The 18455-nt window shown below is 31.9% G+C and overlaps 1 protein-coding gene across 2 annotated transcripts in view; it reads left to right on the top strand.

Annotated features, from left to right (window-relative positions):
- Positions 1-17822, top strand: part of LOC136042202 (FAS-associated factor 2-like) — a 64503-nt gene extending 46681 nt beyond the window's left edge. Inside the window, exons 5-6 of one of the 2 annotated variants that reach the window (XM_065727135.1) lie at positions 6539-6854; positions 16183-17822. In XM_065727135.1, the coding sequence (XP_065583207.1) occupies positions 6539-6854; positions 16183-16362 (496 nt within the window). In that variant the 3' untranslated portion in view covers positions 16363-17822. Of the gene's footprint in view, positions 1-6538; positions 6855-15902; positions 15993-16182 lie in introns of those variants that run through there. The other variant, XM_065727137.1, reaches the window with a different exon arrangement.
- The last annotated feature ends 633 nt before the right edge of the window (positions 17823-18455 follow it).

Genomic DNA, 18455 nt, shown 5'->3' with positions numbered 1-18455 from the left:
ATTAGTAACCAAAACTCTAAAAAACGGAATTTTGATATCAATAGCTGCATCAACAAGAATTGCATTTTAATGCTGATTTTAAATATATAAGTTTCATCAAGCTTAGTCTTACCCATCAAAAGTTACCAGCCTGAGAAAATTTGCCTTATTTTATAGGGGGAAATAACTCCTAAAAGTTGTAGAATCTTAACGAAAATCAAGTTTTATAGCCCTTTTTATGCTGATTTAAGTTTTAGTAGCCCTTTTTAAGAGTCGAATAGATTTGAGAGCCCCTCCCCCACCCCCATCATTTCCTAAATTAAACATCGAAAAAAAGTTTTGAGATATCTATTTTTCAGCATTGTTGAAAGGTTCATCAAATATGCGTTTTGGGATGTCAATCCCCCCCCCGCGAGGGCTCATTGGAAGGGCTGTAAGCTATGCAATTTGTTCATTGTTTACATATAGTATGTGTTATTGAGAGAAGGTATGCATGTTTGACTTCTACTTTCCCAAAATACAAGTGAATTAAGATAAGTCTTTCAGGAAATGTCGAGGAAAATGCTGAACTAAATCAAAACCTGTATGTATTCTACTTTCCTAAAATACAAGCGAATTAAGATAAGTCTTTCAGGAAATGTAGAGGAAAGTGCTGAACTAAATCAAAACCTGTATGTGGGTTGTCAAAAGGATGTAGCTCAGGAATGACTGAGTATATTAATTTAGAACTTTCAGGAAATGATAAGAGAAATGATAATGTGACCAAAAGCCTATCTTTGCAACTACTACTACAACTACTGCCGCTTCCACTGCTACCCCAACTACTATTACTATTATCACTTAAGCTAGTACTTCTGTAGCGAGTACTACTAAGGCTGACGGTATTGAAAAAATATTTGAGGACGCTTTGAGGGGCAAATTGAACTAATTCAAAACATACCAAGTGTATACAGATTGCTGATACGGGCGTATCAACAATATTTTTGGAACGGGTTGTCGTATCAAGAGGAAACTTCAGGGGCATCTTGAGCGGGATTTTCAGTTGACCAAAGGGCAAAATGTACCTGCTACTTCGTTTACTAAAAACACACTATGCGCATGCAGATGGTCAAAAGGGCGTATCTCAAGAATGGATTTGGGTATTAATTTGGAACTTTCAGAGGAAGCATAATGAGGAAGATCAATTGACAAAAAGGAAATATATACAGGTTACTGCTAACACTAACAGTACTGTTACTTTGCTGTCACTACTACTGTTACTACTACTTTAGTTGGACCAACTTGTAAGGCTTAGAGTATTAAGGTGAAAAAGGGGTCAAAGTACATGTCAACAATATTTTTTGGAAAGACTTACTGTGTCAAGGCGAAACTTCTGAGGCATCATGAAAGTGATGTTCAACTACCCAAAAGGCAATATGCACATGCTACTACCACTATCAGTGCTGCTACTACAAATACTACTAGTACAACACTAACACTGCAACTGCTTCTACATCTTGTACATCTTGCTTCTACATCTGCTTCTACCACCAACATCTTGTAGTAATAGTGCTATTAAAGCTAAGTCTATGAAGATCAAATTTTTAGAGCATATTAATTGTAAGTTTGAACTAACAAAAGAAACTATGTCCATTTAGATTGTACTACTAGCTAATCTTAAGAACTGAATTGTGTTTTAAGTTGAAACTCTCAGAGAATGCTTATTGGGAAAGATCAATTGATTAATTGGCAATATGTACACTGCTACTACTACTAAAAACTAATCGAAACACCAAGCCGCTTGAGGCCAACACAGCTACGCACGCTCCTGCTCCATACCTTTCCATTCAAAGCCTCCTTCTTTACACCCTCCTGGGAAGTTACCATTTCCTTTAAATCTTTCTTTATTAAATCCTCCCACCCCAGACAAGAACGACCTGTTTTCAATTTAGTCCTAGGCGGCTGGCTGAAAAGGACAATCTTGGGTAATGTGTCATCCTTCATCCGGAAAACGTGTACCCAGTAAGCCGGGTACCCAGAACAATCCGTAGACAGTTTCCCTGACAATGTCTAGTAAATATTCATCTGCTTTTCGGAGTGCCCATTATTCAGTTCTATATTTGACCATTGTCATCCCAGTACCTTCCAATATTCTAATCTTGGTTCGCCCACATTTCAACCACATTTTGCATATAGCACACTAACCGCATTTTACATACAGTTCACTGTTTAAAATACGGTCAGTTAGCCGGGTATCCAGAACAATCATTAGGCAGTGTCTCTGGACAATATCTAGTAAATCCTCACTCGCTCTTCGGAGTGCCCATGCTTCAGAGCCATATTTGACCGCCGTCATCACTGTATCTTCGAATATTCTAATCTTGGTTCGCAAACATATCTTCCTATTATTCCAAAGTTGTTTTAACGGTGAAAAAATACCCTGAGCCTTGACTATTCTACTTTTAACATCTTCACTGCTCCCACTGTCTACTAAAAAGTAGACACTGTCTCTGTTATTTTTGTAAAGAGCACTAATCACTTTAATGTATTCGTTTTGTATACCAGACTAGGATAAGATCTTTGCTAAAGCTCTTCTATAAACAGAATCAAAAACGCTTGCTCATAATCTATAAAACTGAGGACCAAAGGTGTTTGACAACAAAGGGACTTCTCAATCATTTACCTAAGAAGGAAAATCCGGTCAACATATCCTCTACCTTTTCTAAAAGTGCACTGCTCTTCTCTTAAATTTTTATCTACAGCATCTCTAAGTCTAAAAAGTATAATATTACTATTTAATTTGCTACCCACAGAGACTAGACTAATGCCTCTATAATTACTCACACTCGGTTTTATTACCCATGTTATACAGTTGTTTAATCACGGTTTTCCTAAAATGGATCGGTACTTTCCCCTTTTTCAAAAAATCGTATTCATAATCTTCAGCAACTTATTTCTTTCATCAGAGCCACCATATTTGAGAAAGTCCTTTACCACACAATCAGCACCTGGAGTCTTATTGTTTTTTAGTCTGTTTAGTACTGTCGCTAATTCTTCCTCAAAACAAATCTTCATATCCAAGGTATACCAAACTTTTTCCTTTTCCTCTATATCTTTTCCAGCAGCTATATCTCGGTTTAGAACATTCTCAAAATGTTCCGCTCATCTCTCTTTAACTCTTTCCTTATCACTAATTGTGGCACCGTTCCTATCTTTAACTGGGACAAGTTCAGACTGACCATTCCTTATCAATTTATTTACATGCCAGTACACAATTTTGCCATTATGCCATCTAGCTGCATCTTCCTCCTCGGCAATTTTGTCTATGACCTTCACTTCACATCCCCTTAGTTAATATTTTAATGTTTTCTCCACTTTCTCTGTATTCCTTTTGTTTTCTTATGATCTATCACTCAGATAATTCTTGTGAAAGTCTCTTCTTCTTTCTATTAAACATAAAGTTTTATCACGAGTATTCCCAGCTGCACTCTTAACTTTCCTCCCTAAGACATCATCAGCAACTTCATAAATTGCTTTTCTAAAATTATCCCAACCATCTTCCAAATTCTCAAATTTGTGCACACTACTACTAATATTGCTACCACTGAAACATTTACTAATTCTACTACTGCTGTTACTATTGCTTCAACAACTACTTCTATCGCAACTATATGTAAGGTTAAGAGCATTAAGAGGAAAGTTTCAAGAAGTATGTGAATATACAGGTTATCAAAAGGCTATATCGATGGTGTCATAGCAATTGTTAATTGTTTTAAGTTGAGTAGTAATACTACTGCTGTGACTGCTATTACAGCTATATCTAAGGGTATGAAGGTGAAACTTAAAGAATATTTATGAAATTTTTTTTTTCTACGGATGACAACCTGCCATCTATATGCAGGTTGACAAAAGGGCATATCAGCAATATCTTTGGAACAGTTTTGTTTGGGAATTAAAACTCACTAGACTTTTTGTGGGGGATGTTAACTAACCAAAATACAATATTTGCATCGTTATACTACTGCTTCTACTCCTAAAACGACTACTATTGCTACTATTATTATTACTGCTACTGCTACAAAAGCTAATGCTACTACTATTAATTCTGCTCCTACTGCTACTATAATTATTGCTTCCACACAAGGTAAGGGTATTAAGTTGAAGCTTTCAGGGAATATTAGGTGGATATTGAACGAATTCAGAACGAAACTGATTATATAGATTGTCTAAAGGGTGACAAAGCAATATCACAACAACGGCTTACATTATTCAATTAGATCTTTCAATAGAAGTTGTGACGAATTCTGGACTAGCCTGAAGCCACTGTGTGCATACTTCGAATGCTTTTTCTGCGGTTACTGTAACTAATGGCACCAAGGGCATTAAGTTAGTGTTTAGGTGGTGTTTCAATTAAACGAACAAACTATGCGCTTGCAAGTATTAAACGGCATATAAGCAATATCATAGTCAGTTTTGCTCTATCATAGCTATTAATATCACCGACACTTTAAAGGCAATGTTGATTGGAAATTTAAAGTTCTAGTACTCTTTTTAAGAGTCAAAAAGTGAATAGAGGGCAATCAGTTCTCCTCTTTGGCTCATTTTTTCCCAACTCTTCTTATCACAATTTTAAGATAGCCATTTTGTTTTGCAAAATTGAACAGTCTTGTAACTATATCTCTAGGGATATTGCATAGGCTAACCTCCCAGAGCTTTGCATTTTTCCCGTTATGTTTAAAATCTAAATTTTGTTAAAAAAAATTAAATCAAACCGCACTGTGTGTAGGCTGGTTGCCAATAAGACGTCTCAGCAGTATTCAAAGAACAACTGACGGTATTATGTTCAAAAATTCGTTCCTACTTCTATTGCTAATTCTGTTTTTAAAATTCAATTAAATCAAAAGAGTGTAAGTGTACCCAAGCTGTCAAAGAGTATAGATTGAATTTTTTACGAATGGTTTCAAGTTTTCTATTTCAGATCAAGTAGAGGAGGTATAAAACTAACTGTTTGTGTCCGGATTTTTAAAAGGGTGTATGTGTTAAAATTGTTGAAAAAATTTCTCCAGCATACAAATAGGAGGCTAAACTACAAATTCTTAAAAAGGATTCAAACTATTATTTTCTTTTTCCCTGAAACAAAAACTAAGTCAATGTAAAACGAACAGAGATTATTTAAACAAACTTTTTCCGCTAATAAGTTTTAAAAAGAAAAGTAAAAAACTGCATTAAATCAAAAATGAGCAAAAATTGAATTAAATAAACTACCAAGCGTAAAACTACCAAAAATCAGCATCAATAAATAAATGAAACCCAAAACGAACTAAAATTACAATAAATAACTGAATCAAACTCCAAAAGATCAGAAATTACAGACAAAAAAAGGGTTTTTTTTATTGTTTTCACTTTTGTAACTTTAATAAATCAGATATTATTAACATTTTAAGGAATGAACTTCAGAATAGGCTATGTACATTAAACTGATAATGCTTTTTTTTTGTTATAGTAAAGTAAAGTACAAATTATGTTCTGGCCTTGGGGAGGCATAGGGGGTTCATTTATTTATATATAATAATTATAATATATTAATATATATTAATTAATATATATATAAAACGGTTAAAAGAGACAGCGCCTTCTTCTCCATTGTTATATTTTTATGAGCTGACGGGGTGGGAAGACGATTCGAAGGGGACCAGATATTTCTCTCCGTATTAATTGATAGCTTTTTCCTTTGCTACAATACTTATTTTATTAAGAAAAATACAACGGCGTTTTGTTTTAGCGTTATTATTGTTGCGCGTCTTATTAGCTGTATTTTCCAAAACGACTGTGAATTATTGCAGTTATTTGTGTCTGCACCTATGTTTGGAGAGAAATTTTGATGTTTATCATTATTTTACTCATTCGTTGTAGTATTATCTTAATAGGCCGTTATGCTTGGCTGCCGGAAACTATTTATCATAATGAAAGTTACCCTATCATCCAGCATTAAAGGCTTTTTGAAAGCATTACGGGTAAAATTTGAAAGCGTAATCACACTAAAATGTTATACGATGACTCATTTATGTATATATTCCTTATTAAATTTTGTCAAATTAGAATTCCCAAGCTGCTAAGCTTTTAGATGAAAGTTTTCTTTCCATGGCCATTTGCCAAACTTAAAAAATATGACAAATAAAAATGTTCAAGTTGTTAAGCTTTTGGATGAAAGTTTTTGTTCCATAGACATGGCCTGGACTTAAATGGTTTTGGTAATTACAAATTTCTGAGTTGACAAGCTTTTGGACGAAAGTAGTTTCCGCAAGTAAAAACTTCAAAGTTGCTAAGCTTTTGGGTGAAAGTTTTCTTCCTATAGGCAGTGCCATCTTGTAACCAGGTAAACTTTTTACCATAGTCTGGCAGTATAAAAGGAGCTGAAATTCTGGTTCTCGGGGAAATGGTTATGGATAGAGAGAGTATATTTAGGATGATAAATGTTATGCAGTTTAATTGGCGATTTTTCAGGCTCGTTAATTTTCCTGTTATTTCCCATTAGATCATTACCAAATGCTTGATAAAGTCTTATTTAGTCTGCTTTTAGGAACGAAAGAGCTTTGAACCAGACCATCAGAAGAGAACAAGACGAGGCGTTCGAAGAATCTTTACGTGCTGACCGAGAGAAAGAAGAAAAACGGCAAAGAGAGAGAGAGGCAAAGGAAAGACTCGAAAAAGAAATAGCAGAAAGGGAGATGAAAGAAAAAGAAATGCAAGAGGAATTAAAGGAGAGAAGAAAAAAAGCCGGTGAACTGGTCCCTGATGAGCCTGATCCTTCTCATTCAGAGTGCGTAAAAGTTGCCGTAAGATTGCCAGATGGTAGATCTCTTGTGAGGCGGTTTCTAAGATCTCATTCTTTGAAAGTGAGTTTTAATTCTCTCGGCGATATTTGCTAGTAAGATGTAAATACTATTTTGATTTTGTTCATAGCGTGTTTTTCAATAGCACGAGTTGCTTGTCCGGCAAATCCTGATTTCGTTTGCCGTAATCTATCAAGTTTGCGGTGGACCTTGATTATGGTCTGTTTTGCTAATCCTCTATTTTGATTGTCCAGAAATTTTTTAGAACATAAAATTTAAATTTTATGGAAGTCCATACTGATCAACTCATAACCGTCAGATGAAGCATTCAGAATTTAAGCAATCAAAATAAATGTCGACAATAATAATAGTAATTGCAATTTATTTATCCTAACACAATTATAGGCTGTTACAACACAAAAAAAAGTGTTGGAAGTTTTTTCCCCAATACCCCGTACTTTGGGCTTAGGTAGGGACCGTTATGGCTTAACCCATATACTTCCTTCTGTCCCCGGGTGGTAAGACGTCCGCTTTCATACTTACCTATTATGAAACTTATTCCCCCGCTTATACCTTAAAGTAAATCTCTTCTCCCTTGGTCCTTTAACCTACGCATACAACCCTAGTGAATAGAGTTATGCCAACCAGTTGTGTCAGATTTGAGTCTCCTGAAACTTGAACCTCCCTTTCACCCTTTCCGTTACACTTTTTATTAAGTTTTCAGTCATAGCTTTTGAATGGTTCTTGTTTTTTGCAAATATAGAAGTGTTTTCTCTTAAAATGAGGATCACTGCTAAGAAATAGCAAAAATAATTTTTACAAACAACAAAATAATTTTCATTTGAAGCCACTTTGACAAAGTTCAGTTTTTTCTGCACAGATAGTTAAAAGTTCTAAACTACAGGGAAAAACTAAACAACACTGAGACTGTTATTTGTTTACGAGATTTTTTTAATTATAAATTTTTACGAAAGAAAATTTTTACGTTCCATAAAAAACACAAAACGTTTTACCATAAGCAAAACACCCATCTTTGCGTGAAAACACGAATGTTTGATCCAATGTTAAAATAAAAACATTACAATTTTGAAGAAATTTAGAAGTGCTACTTAGGTTTCCTTATTTTAATAATGCAGCGAAACAATAAAAAAAAGACTCGATTATGAATACCTTCTAACGTCAATTTTGTTCGCAGGTTCCCACAATGTTTTCATTGATTTATTTTTGTTTATTGTTCTTAAAATTTGAGACGTCCTGAAAACTTTTATGCAAGAAAGTATGAACCTAGGCATCAAACGCAAGACAAAATGTTTGCATTTCATATAGAAGAGAAAAAGATATTTTTGTCCATGCAAAAACTTTTGCAAAAAAAGCACATGTTTGATCCAATGGTAAAATAAAGGATTAAAATATTAGAGAAAATAGTAAGTAGCACTTTGGTTTCCTAACCACTATTATAATGAAAATAATATAAAAATTAAATAGTGTAAAGTAAATAATATAAAACACAAGCTCAAAAATAAACATCTTATTATTCAAAAAATTAATTAAACATCTTATTATTCATTAATAAATGAATAAAATGTTGACACCGAGACATGGGCGAGCGTGCCCCCCCCCCCCCCTATCACATTCTTAAGATTTTTGGGTATAGGTTCTCCGTAACAGAACTTCATCCAGTAAAGTTAATTTTTGACATAAATCTGCTAAAGAAAATACTAATCAAAGGATTGACTCATCGACTGTCTTACTAAGCATTCCATGGAACTAAAGCTATTGGAGACCATAGCCAAAGAGCAACATAGCACTTTATTAGGTGTCACTAGTGAATAAGAGTAGTTCCCATAACAAGGTATAGAGAAATGAAGGCACGCATTTAATAATGCTCTACGACTATACTACATTTGTTTTTATTCGCATACTACCAAATTTCAATTTCACGAGAAAAAAGTCACACACATACAAAAATGGTTTATAAATACCCCCATTATATTTTCCTTCAGTATATTTTAAAACTAAAACATGTTTGCTCTACTGAAAACACAAAACCCAATCATTAGCCATGATATTGGCCACTGTTCATGTTGTTGCTCATAACAGTTTCTGAAAAATACTAGGATGAAACGAATATAATTAGTTTCAATGGGCCACCTGATACCACTAATGCATAGGCCAGAGCTCTGAATAGGGCATTAGAATATTTTTTTGGATGAGGGTAGGGGAAGAGTTCTGTAACCCTAGAGTGTTTTAGGCCCTGACTTTTAAATTTGTAGGGGTTATGTTTATTTTCGGGTATAATTCCTCCAATGTAGAAGAATACGGATACATTCTCCATATACCGATTTGAATATATCAACTGTCTAAAACAAAAGTCACATATCCATTCCATATATAACTAGAGAAAAAAACCTATCGGATGACAGCCGTAATATATATATATATATATATATATAGTATTTTTTCTCGAAAACGGCTCCATTTATTTTCAGAAGAATTCGTTAAGAGCCTAAAATACTTCCTATTTCCATCAAGTTTATAAGGACTTTAAGCCATGAACCTGATACTGTAAATAAAAAAAAAAAAAAAAGAAAAAAATTAAGGTTCGGATTAAAACTGGCCTAATAACGGTAGCTAAAGCAAAGGGCCTTGCCAAGTGCCAAGTTGTATGAAGTAATGAAAACCCAAAATGACGAAGAAAGAAAAATGGGGTTAGAAGATAAGCAACAGCGGATCTATGACTTACCAAAATTGAAAATGATAGTCATGATTTATGGGTTTGGGATTTTGACATAGGTAAGTTTATCAATCCCTACCATGGCTTTTTTTAAAAAATAAACAAGAAGTTAGCAAGTTAGCAAGGAGCCTGATACTGCTTCAGTATCTATAAAAAAAACAAAACAGGTTTGTCGTTATGTTTTTCATAATGACAACGGACAAGCCAAGGCAAAAGCTAAAGGTCTAATAACAAGAAAACGTAACTTACAAAGGTACTAATTCTAATTTAAGGTAATTTACAATGTTTAGGGGACTAACTGACGAAAATGAAGCACAGATAAATGTGACTAGAAACTTAGTGAGAACTACTACAGCTAAAGAAAAAGGCATGGAAAAAACGGCAGCGACAATCGCATTGTATTGTACATCAAATGTTGAACAATGATCTCTGGCTGGAAGCTATAAAAGACATATTTGTTATCCTTAAGAAATGCCCTTAATTAAATAACCTTAAGAGACTAAACGAGATGATGTCTGAATCTAAACTGCTAAAGCAAAAGGCGTTTATAAAACTATCTTAGGTAAAGATCAATAAAAATGGACAAGGGAATCTAAGGCTGAAAAACAAGGAACAGTGATGACTGGTCACAAAAAAATATCTAAATAAGTCAGGATGTTAAGAAGGCATTCGTCTTTTTCACAGGGTGGCTCTATCGAACCTATGATTACGTAATTACATAGGGAAATCGCTCAAATTGGCTGCGGTTAGGAGACAAGTGACAATGAGAATCCATATATTTAGGCCGCATATATATATATATATATATATATATATATATATATATATATATATATATATATATATATATATATATATATATATATATATATATATATACTAGCTGTTGGGGTGGCGCTTCGCGCCACCCCAACACCTAGTTGGTGGGGGCGCTTCGCGCCCCCCCCAAGCCCCCCCGCGTGCTTAAGTCGTTACGCGCCATATTAGTTACGCGCCATTGTAGTTGTGTCCCTATGTCCCACCTGTGAATATAGATAGATAGATATATATATATATATATATATATATATATGTTTTTAACTACGTAAAACTTGCGAATATACAACATTCTTTGCTGTCCCATTGTCTGTGCATATAAATAGATTGTCAGGTTTACCGACTCTTGAACATGCAACATATAATGGTCCATGGGAAAACAATCCGTATTCAGATCTATACCTCATGATTCTAATGATTGCCCTTGAGCTTTGTTGATGGTGACTGCTAATCGACCATTCCCTGAGTCGCCATCGTCATTTATATATCCCCCTGTGCACCCCGGCGTCCCCTTTGTAGCTATGTCCCTGTGTCCCGGTCGTCATTTATATTCCCTGTGTCCCGGTCGTCATTTGTGTCCCGGTGTTCCAGTCTGTGATTTCTCTTTGAGTGTCCCGGGCGTCATTTATGTTCCTTGTGTCCCGGTGTCCCGGTCGTCATTTACATCCCCCTGTGCCCCCCGGCGTCCCCATTATAGTTGTGTCCCTGTGTCCCGGTCGTCATTTATATTCCCTGTGTCCCGGTCGTCATTTGTATCCCGGTGTCCCGGTCTGTATATACATTCGTTTTTTAGTTTTGTTTTTCTCCTTTATTTTTTTCCTTTTTTCTTTTTTTTCTTTTTTAGTTTATTTAGATTTTTAGATTTTTTAGTTTTTTTATTAGTTTTTAGTTTTTTTGTAGTTTTTACCATTTTTTTAGTTTTTTTAGTTTTTTTTTTTTACTTATGTCCTGGTCGTCATTTATACTCCCTGTGTCCCGGTCGTCATTTGTGTCTCGGTGCTTTGTTGATTGCTAATTTATATTATATTTATATTTATATTTTTTATATTTATTAATATTTTTTTAGTTTTTTTTTCTCTTATTTTTCAGTTTTTCCTTTTTTTTAGTTTTTTCTTTTTTAGTTTTTATTTTTTTTTGTTTTTTACCTTTTTTTAGTTTTTTTAGTTTTTTTATTTTTTTAGCTTTTTTAGTTTTTTTATTAGTTTTTAGTTTTTTTTTTAGTTTTTGCCTTTTTTTAGTTTTTTCAGTTTTTTTTAGTTTTTAGTTTTTTACCTTTTTTTAGTTTTTTTTAGTTTTTTAACTTTTTTAGTTTTTTTTCTTTATAGTTTTTTTTGTAGTTTTTACCTTTTTTAGTTTTTTTCTTCTTTTGTATTAGTGTGAAATAATTCAGACGTCATTTGCGGACAAACACGACGTCACTCGACAGACAGACAGACAGACATAACCCACAAACAACTTATTTTTATGTATATTTATTCATATTTTTTTAGTTTTCTTTTTCTCTTTTATTTTTCAGTTTTTTCCTTTTTTTTAGTTTTTTTCTTTTTTAGTTTTTAGTTTTTAGTTTTTTTAGTTTTTTACCTTTTTTTAGTTTTTTTTTAGTTTTTTTAGTTTTTTAGCTTTTTTAGTTTTTTTATTAGTTTTTATTTTTTTGTAGTTTTTGCCTTTTTTTATTTTTTTCAGTTTTTTTTTAGTTATTAGATTTTTACCTTTTTTTAGTTTTTTTTAGCTTTTTAGCTTTTTTAGTTTTTTTTTCTTTTTAGTTTTTTTTGTAGTTTTTACCTTTTTTTAGTTTTTTTCTTCTTTTGTATTAGTGTGAAATAATTCAGACGTCATATGCGAACAAACATGACGTCACCTGATCCACAGATCCACACACAGACAACTTATTTTTATAGTTTTCTTTTTCTCTTATTTTTCAGTTTTTTCCTTTTTTTTTGTTTTTTCTTTTTTTGTTTTTAGTTTTTTTTTTGTTTTTTACCTTTTTTTAGTTTTTTTAGTTTTTTTAGTTTTTTAGCTTTTTTAGTTTTTTTATTAGTTTTTAGTTTTTTTTTAGTTTTTGCCTTTTTTTAGTTTTTTAGTTTTTTTAGTTTTTAGTTTTTTACCTTTTTTTAGTTTTTTTTAGTTTTTTAGCTTTTTTAGTTTTTTTTTCTTTTTAGTTTTTTTTGTAGTTTTTACCTTTTTTAGTTTTTTTTCTTCTTTTGTATTAGTGTGAAATAATTCAGACGTCATATGCGGACAAACACGACGTCACTCGACAGACAGACAGACAGACATAACCCACAAACAACTTATTTTTATATATATTTATTCATATTTTTTTAGTTATATGTATATATATATATATATATATATATATATATATATATATATATATATATATATATATATATATATATATATATATATATATATATATATATATATATAATATATATATATATATATATAAAGTTGAAGGATATGGCATTAGCCCCGTATATACATGTATATATATATATATATATATATATATATATATATATATATATATATATATATATATATATATATATATATATATATATATATATATATATATATATATATATATACGTATATATAAAGGCGAAGGATACGGCATTAGACTGTACAGTCCCTACCGGTGGTGCTGATCTCCGTTTCTTAGCCCTTCAGCCAGGAACTGCAACGGGGGGACTGGGGGCAATATATATATATATATATATATATATATATATATATATATATATATATATATATATATATATGAAATATATATATATATATATGTATCATATATATGTATATATATATATATATATATATATATATATATATATATATATATATATGTATATATATATATATATATATATATATGTATATATATATATATATATATATATATATATATATATATATATATATATATATATATATATATATATATATATATATATATATATATATATATATATATATATATATATATATATATCATGAAAAGAGAAATCACCAATGCTACAGCACAAACACAAAAAAAAAAAAATAAAAAAAAAAAAAATAAAAAATAAAAAAGTGACATAAGGAGAAAAGGAAGACTGTTTTCCTAAATTAGTGATTAATATAGACCAGCACTTGAATGAGGCCTTAACCCTACTCATTCATACAATCACATAGGTCAAACAGCATAGCCACACACAATCAACCATAAAGAATAATCCATGGACAGGCAGTCATGTTGTCAATAAGTATAAGTCGTCATTTACCAAACAATAGAAAAAATAATATAGACAAATAATTCAGAGGCAACACCCAACATAAGGGCTCATCAGGAGAATACACTTGCCTATATAGGGTTTCGCCACTCTAAATTTTCTACCCAGCACAGTGTTGTGGCTACCACAGAATATCCATGGCATCCCCGCGTCAGGTATCACACCCAAAATACATGCCTATGAAAAAAAAACAGCAAATGTAAAACAACCAAGTAAAACCAAAACAAGCTTATCCTATTAATATATCCCTCCCTTTAGCAACAATAGATAAACTAAATATTATAAATTTTTTCCAAATCACAAATATTAACACATTACAAAAAACCTGAATGAACTAAACAATTATAGAATTCATCTTTACCATGTGGCTAATTTTTTAGAAAATCCACTCAATTAGAAACACAATTCAAAATAAATGGCGCTGTGACAACATTTCTCGAACCTCCGAAATTAGTTAAAAATTTCTTTAAGTATTTCTAGATAATTCTTTTGATGTTTATTTAAAAGTTCGTTATAATGAAAACTAAATTTTTTAAATTGCCAAGTTAATTTATTTGCAGAAAAACCTCTTGATATCAATTTTTGGCTTAAGATTTTACATCTATTTTAAAATCAATATAATTACTACAAATCCTTGCATAACGAAGTAACTGTGAGAAAAACGCTGAATATGTGATATTTGAGTGTATATTATTCAGGGAATGGGAAACTAATCACTTCAAAATCAAAATCATCCGTTTTATTATACATTTTAAAACTTAATTTATTATTATCACAAATATTAATTTTTAAATCTAAGAAATGATCTTCATGACCAGCGCCATGACTAGGCTCAAGAATAAGCTCTGATGGATATATATTTTTAGAAATATCAATGAAATCCTTACAATTTAAGACCAAAATTTCATCTAAATATCTTTTATTATTTGACAAAGCATGTTTTAAATTAATTGGATTATTCTTATCCATCATTTTCTTATCCATCTTATCCATCAGTGAGCTATAAATGGGCTGGCATTCCCCCCCATGGGAATTCCCACAATTTGCTTGTACAAATCACCCCCAAATCTTATATAAGTATTGTATAAAACAAATTCCAATAACTCAAAAATCATATCCAAGCTGTAACATCTCAAGTTAACTGTAGTATTAAAGCAATTTGTCCATATAGCTTTTTTATTATAAATGTCTATTTTTAAGAACCTTTTACTAGATAAGAGGAAAGATTTCTTGATAACAGTTTTTTAAATTATCAAACACTACATTAAGTGATAAATTAGTATACATTGTCGCAAAATCGAAAGACTCAATTCTTTTAGCTGAAACCATTGTTAAAGAATCTATCACCTGCAGTGAATTATTAACACTCCAATATGGATTAAAATTCGAAAAATTTTTAATACCAGAACAATAGGTTTTAAGTTTATTTACAATTTCCTTTAAAATTAAAGAAAGGTCAGTAGCAGCAATGCGGGTTGGACATTTAGCTGTTCCAGCAATAAACCGTGGTTTAGGGGGATTCTTATGAAATTTTACAGTTTAATATTGGAAAGGGAACTTTTTATCATTGTCATTTATTTTAATATTAAAATTTTTAAAAAGTATTTCTTCAGTCTTTTCAATTAAATTCTCATCCTCTATATTTACCTTTTCGTAAACATTAGTTGTGCATAACTCCCTTTTTAAGATATCACAATACAGCTTCTCACAAATTATGGCAAAATTATTATTAGCTTTATCCACTGGCACAATTACAAATTCATTCTTTAGATTAGCAATTGCTTGTTTAATCTTCGCATTATAGAATAATGATTTAGTGTTACTATTTTTTAAGTTAGGATATATTTTATTTCTTATTCTACTAATAATTAAATTCTTCCAACTTTGAAAACTCTCTTTATTTTTATTCTCTTTCTTACACCACTTATCAATAAATAAATCAAAATCATTTTCCAAACCATCAAGAACACTCGATGGTTTCAGATGATGAGAAAGACGGAAATTAGCCCCTTTATTCATTATAATTTGAAGATCATCTTGCTTTATTATTGACAAGTCCCCTGTTATAACATGTTTGTAAGTAGGATTTACAAATGGGCCAAGTTGCTTACAATTACAAACCGGTTTCCAATTTATATCACTATCTAGTCTTTTTAGTATTAAATTATAATTAAAAATAATTTGCCCAATAGTTTTTGAAAATTTATAAGTTAAAACTGGACTATCATTACAATTGGACTATCATCATTTTATATATATAAGTTGTTTTCTCTTTCTTTTCAGTATGTATATTATTTTGTATTTGTGGATGAAGAATCATCAAAAGAATTCTCCTATTCCTATTCCTCTCCTATTTAGTTTAAGCTACCATTTTCATATTTGTGTTTTTGATGTTTTACCTTCAAATGTTTTCTCTTTTCTTTTCAGTATGTATATTATTTTGTATTTGTGGATGAAGAATCACCGAAAGAATTTTCCCTACTCTCCTATTCAGCTTAAGCTACAATTTTCATATTGGTGTTTATGATGTTTTGCCTTCAAATGTTTTTTCTTTTCTTTTCAGTATGTATATTATTTTGTATTCGCTGATGAAGAATCACCAAAAGAATTTGAATTAGTTGCTAGTTATCCAAGACGAGTTCTTCCTTGTAAGCCTGATGAATTCGAAGGCGATCCCCCTTCAATTGGCGATGTTGGACTTGGAAAATCTGAAACTCTGTTTGTTCATGATCTTGAAGCGTAGTTTTTTTTTTGTAATCCTTTCAATCGCTATGTCCAGTGTATTATTTGAGTCTTGAGCCTGGGTCCAGTTCGTTCTTTTTGAGAAAATATTTTGAAAGTTCAGATTTTTTTCAACGATCTTGTTACAATCTTAACGAGGCCAACTATATATTATCTGTGATCTTGAATTTTGGAAAAGTTGGCTTTCGTCAAAAAATTGGAATTTTTCGAAAGGCAGTGATTAAATAAAAATTTATGACAGAAAGGGTTAGCGTGAAAGAGGATGTTATAGTAACATATTGTGTTCTGGTTGTTCGCATTACCAAAAGTTTGGTACTCTTACGCAACCTCAGAAAATTTTCCTGTATTTAAATGATATCATTTAACCTTCAGATAGGCTTCAGGGAAGAATTATTTTTTGTTCACCCCCATTTTTCCTCAATAGAAACCATTAAAGATTTCAAAAACGCCTGTGTTCAACCTAAAATGATGGAAAAGTTATATTTAGCTGATATTTAGCGTCAAAGCGTAAAATCTGTCTGCAAAAGTGGTTTGAGCACAAAATTTTTAACCTGATGGACTACTAGCTTTTTTTTTTTTTTTTTTTTTTTTTGCATTCTACTAGTTTCAACTAAACCCCATTTAGAGCGTCGATTGTTCCTTTCTAATCTAGGGGTGTGTTTTTCCTGGGAAAACCTGATCTTATGCCATATATACGAGTGCATGAAGAGTCGTCGACTTGCCTTACATATTTTGCCATTAAACTGAAAGTCAGGAGCACCTCTGGCTTATTTTAACTTAACATTGGGTCCCAACACAGTTCAGAATTCAGATTTTATTCAACTCTCTAGTGTCAATTACACCGGGGAATTGTATAGGGGAAGGGGGGGGGTGTACAATTTTTCGACTATCCATATGGTAAGTTTTGGCATCATTCGTTATAAAAAGTAAGAAATCTTCCATTTCTATGCAAGAACAGAACGACGAAAGTACTCCTGGCTCAAGAGGGCCTGTAAAAACTGTTGCGAGGAGGGGGGCCTTTAAAATTTCTGGAGGAGAGGATGTTTAAAAAAGTTTGTTGCCGGCTAGAAACACACTGTATGGCCGATACAGGGGCTTCAATAGTCAAGAAACATCGTTAATCTGAGCACTTACTTACTTACTTGTTATACCCAAAAATTACAAAAAAGTGGTACTCCTAAATATGTTTTTGTCTTCAAAGCTGAAAACACCCTCTCTACCTAGTTCGCCCTTTCTGCCATCTCAGTTAGTCATGCTCTTGTTTGTTTGTTTTTCCTGTAACTTCCTCATGCTAAGAGACGTATTCCAGGTAAGTCAAGAATCCAAAATTGTCCTTTCTAAAAAGCATTACATCATTCAGTTATTAACATAAATTTGTAGACATGTGCTTGTTTTTATAGTCAGTCAATCAATTATTGTTAAAGATGAATTTTGAGTACTTAATAAAAGCGTTCAATTGAGTGATTACCCTTTAGACTTTACTTGAGTGTTTTAGCATGTCATGACTACTTGTGCTCAGACTACATCATACAAGATGATGAACGACGTCATAACCCTAGTCTACAACCGTAGATGACGCAACAAGTAAAACCTACACTATGATTATAATAAAGGCAGCACTGTTAGTATATAACGATGTCATGCAGTAAGTTTTAAGTGAAAACAGAGAGAAAAGTAAGGTAAAAATTTAGAATATGTGTCAGATGTATATAATTGTTACTATATGAAATTAGATGCTTTGTTATCAATCAATCAATATTTGTTAAATCAAATTAAAAAATATACAAAAACAGTATTATGCCCCAACAAAGAGAAGAGATCGTAAGGCTGGGGCAGTACAAATGCATCGAAAAAAAACACAACGTCTCGTCATACTAATAATCCCCCCTCCCAAAAAAAAGAAAAGAAAAAAAAAACATACAAGGTAGGAGATAATAGAGGAGGCCACCTCAGCGCGAGAACACCACAACAAAATACATACTAAAACGAAGAGAAATTACTTCTTATATGAAAAGGGTTGTCCCCTCCTTAACGCCTCGCTCTTTACGCTTAAGTTTTTTTATTGTTTTAAAAAGTAGAGTTGTGAGAAAGAGT

The sequence above is a fragment of the Artemia franciscana genome, unplaced genomic scaffold, assembly GCF_032884065.1.
Source record: "Artemia franciscana unplaced genomic scaffold, ASM3288406v1 PGA_scaffold_75, whole genome shotgun sequence".
In the NCBI taxonomy this organism is placed as follows: Eukaryota; Metazoa; Arthropoda; class Branchiopoda; order Anostraca; family Artemiidae; genus Artemia; species Artemia franciscana.
Note: the sequence above shows the minus strand (reverse complement) of the source record. Positions and strands in the feature narration are given on the sequence as shown.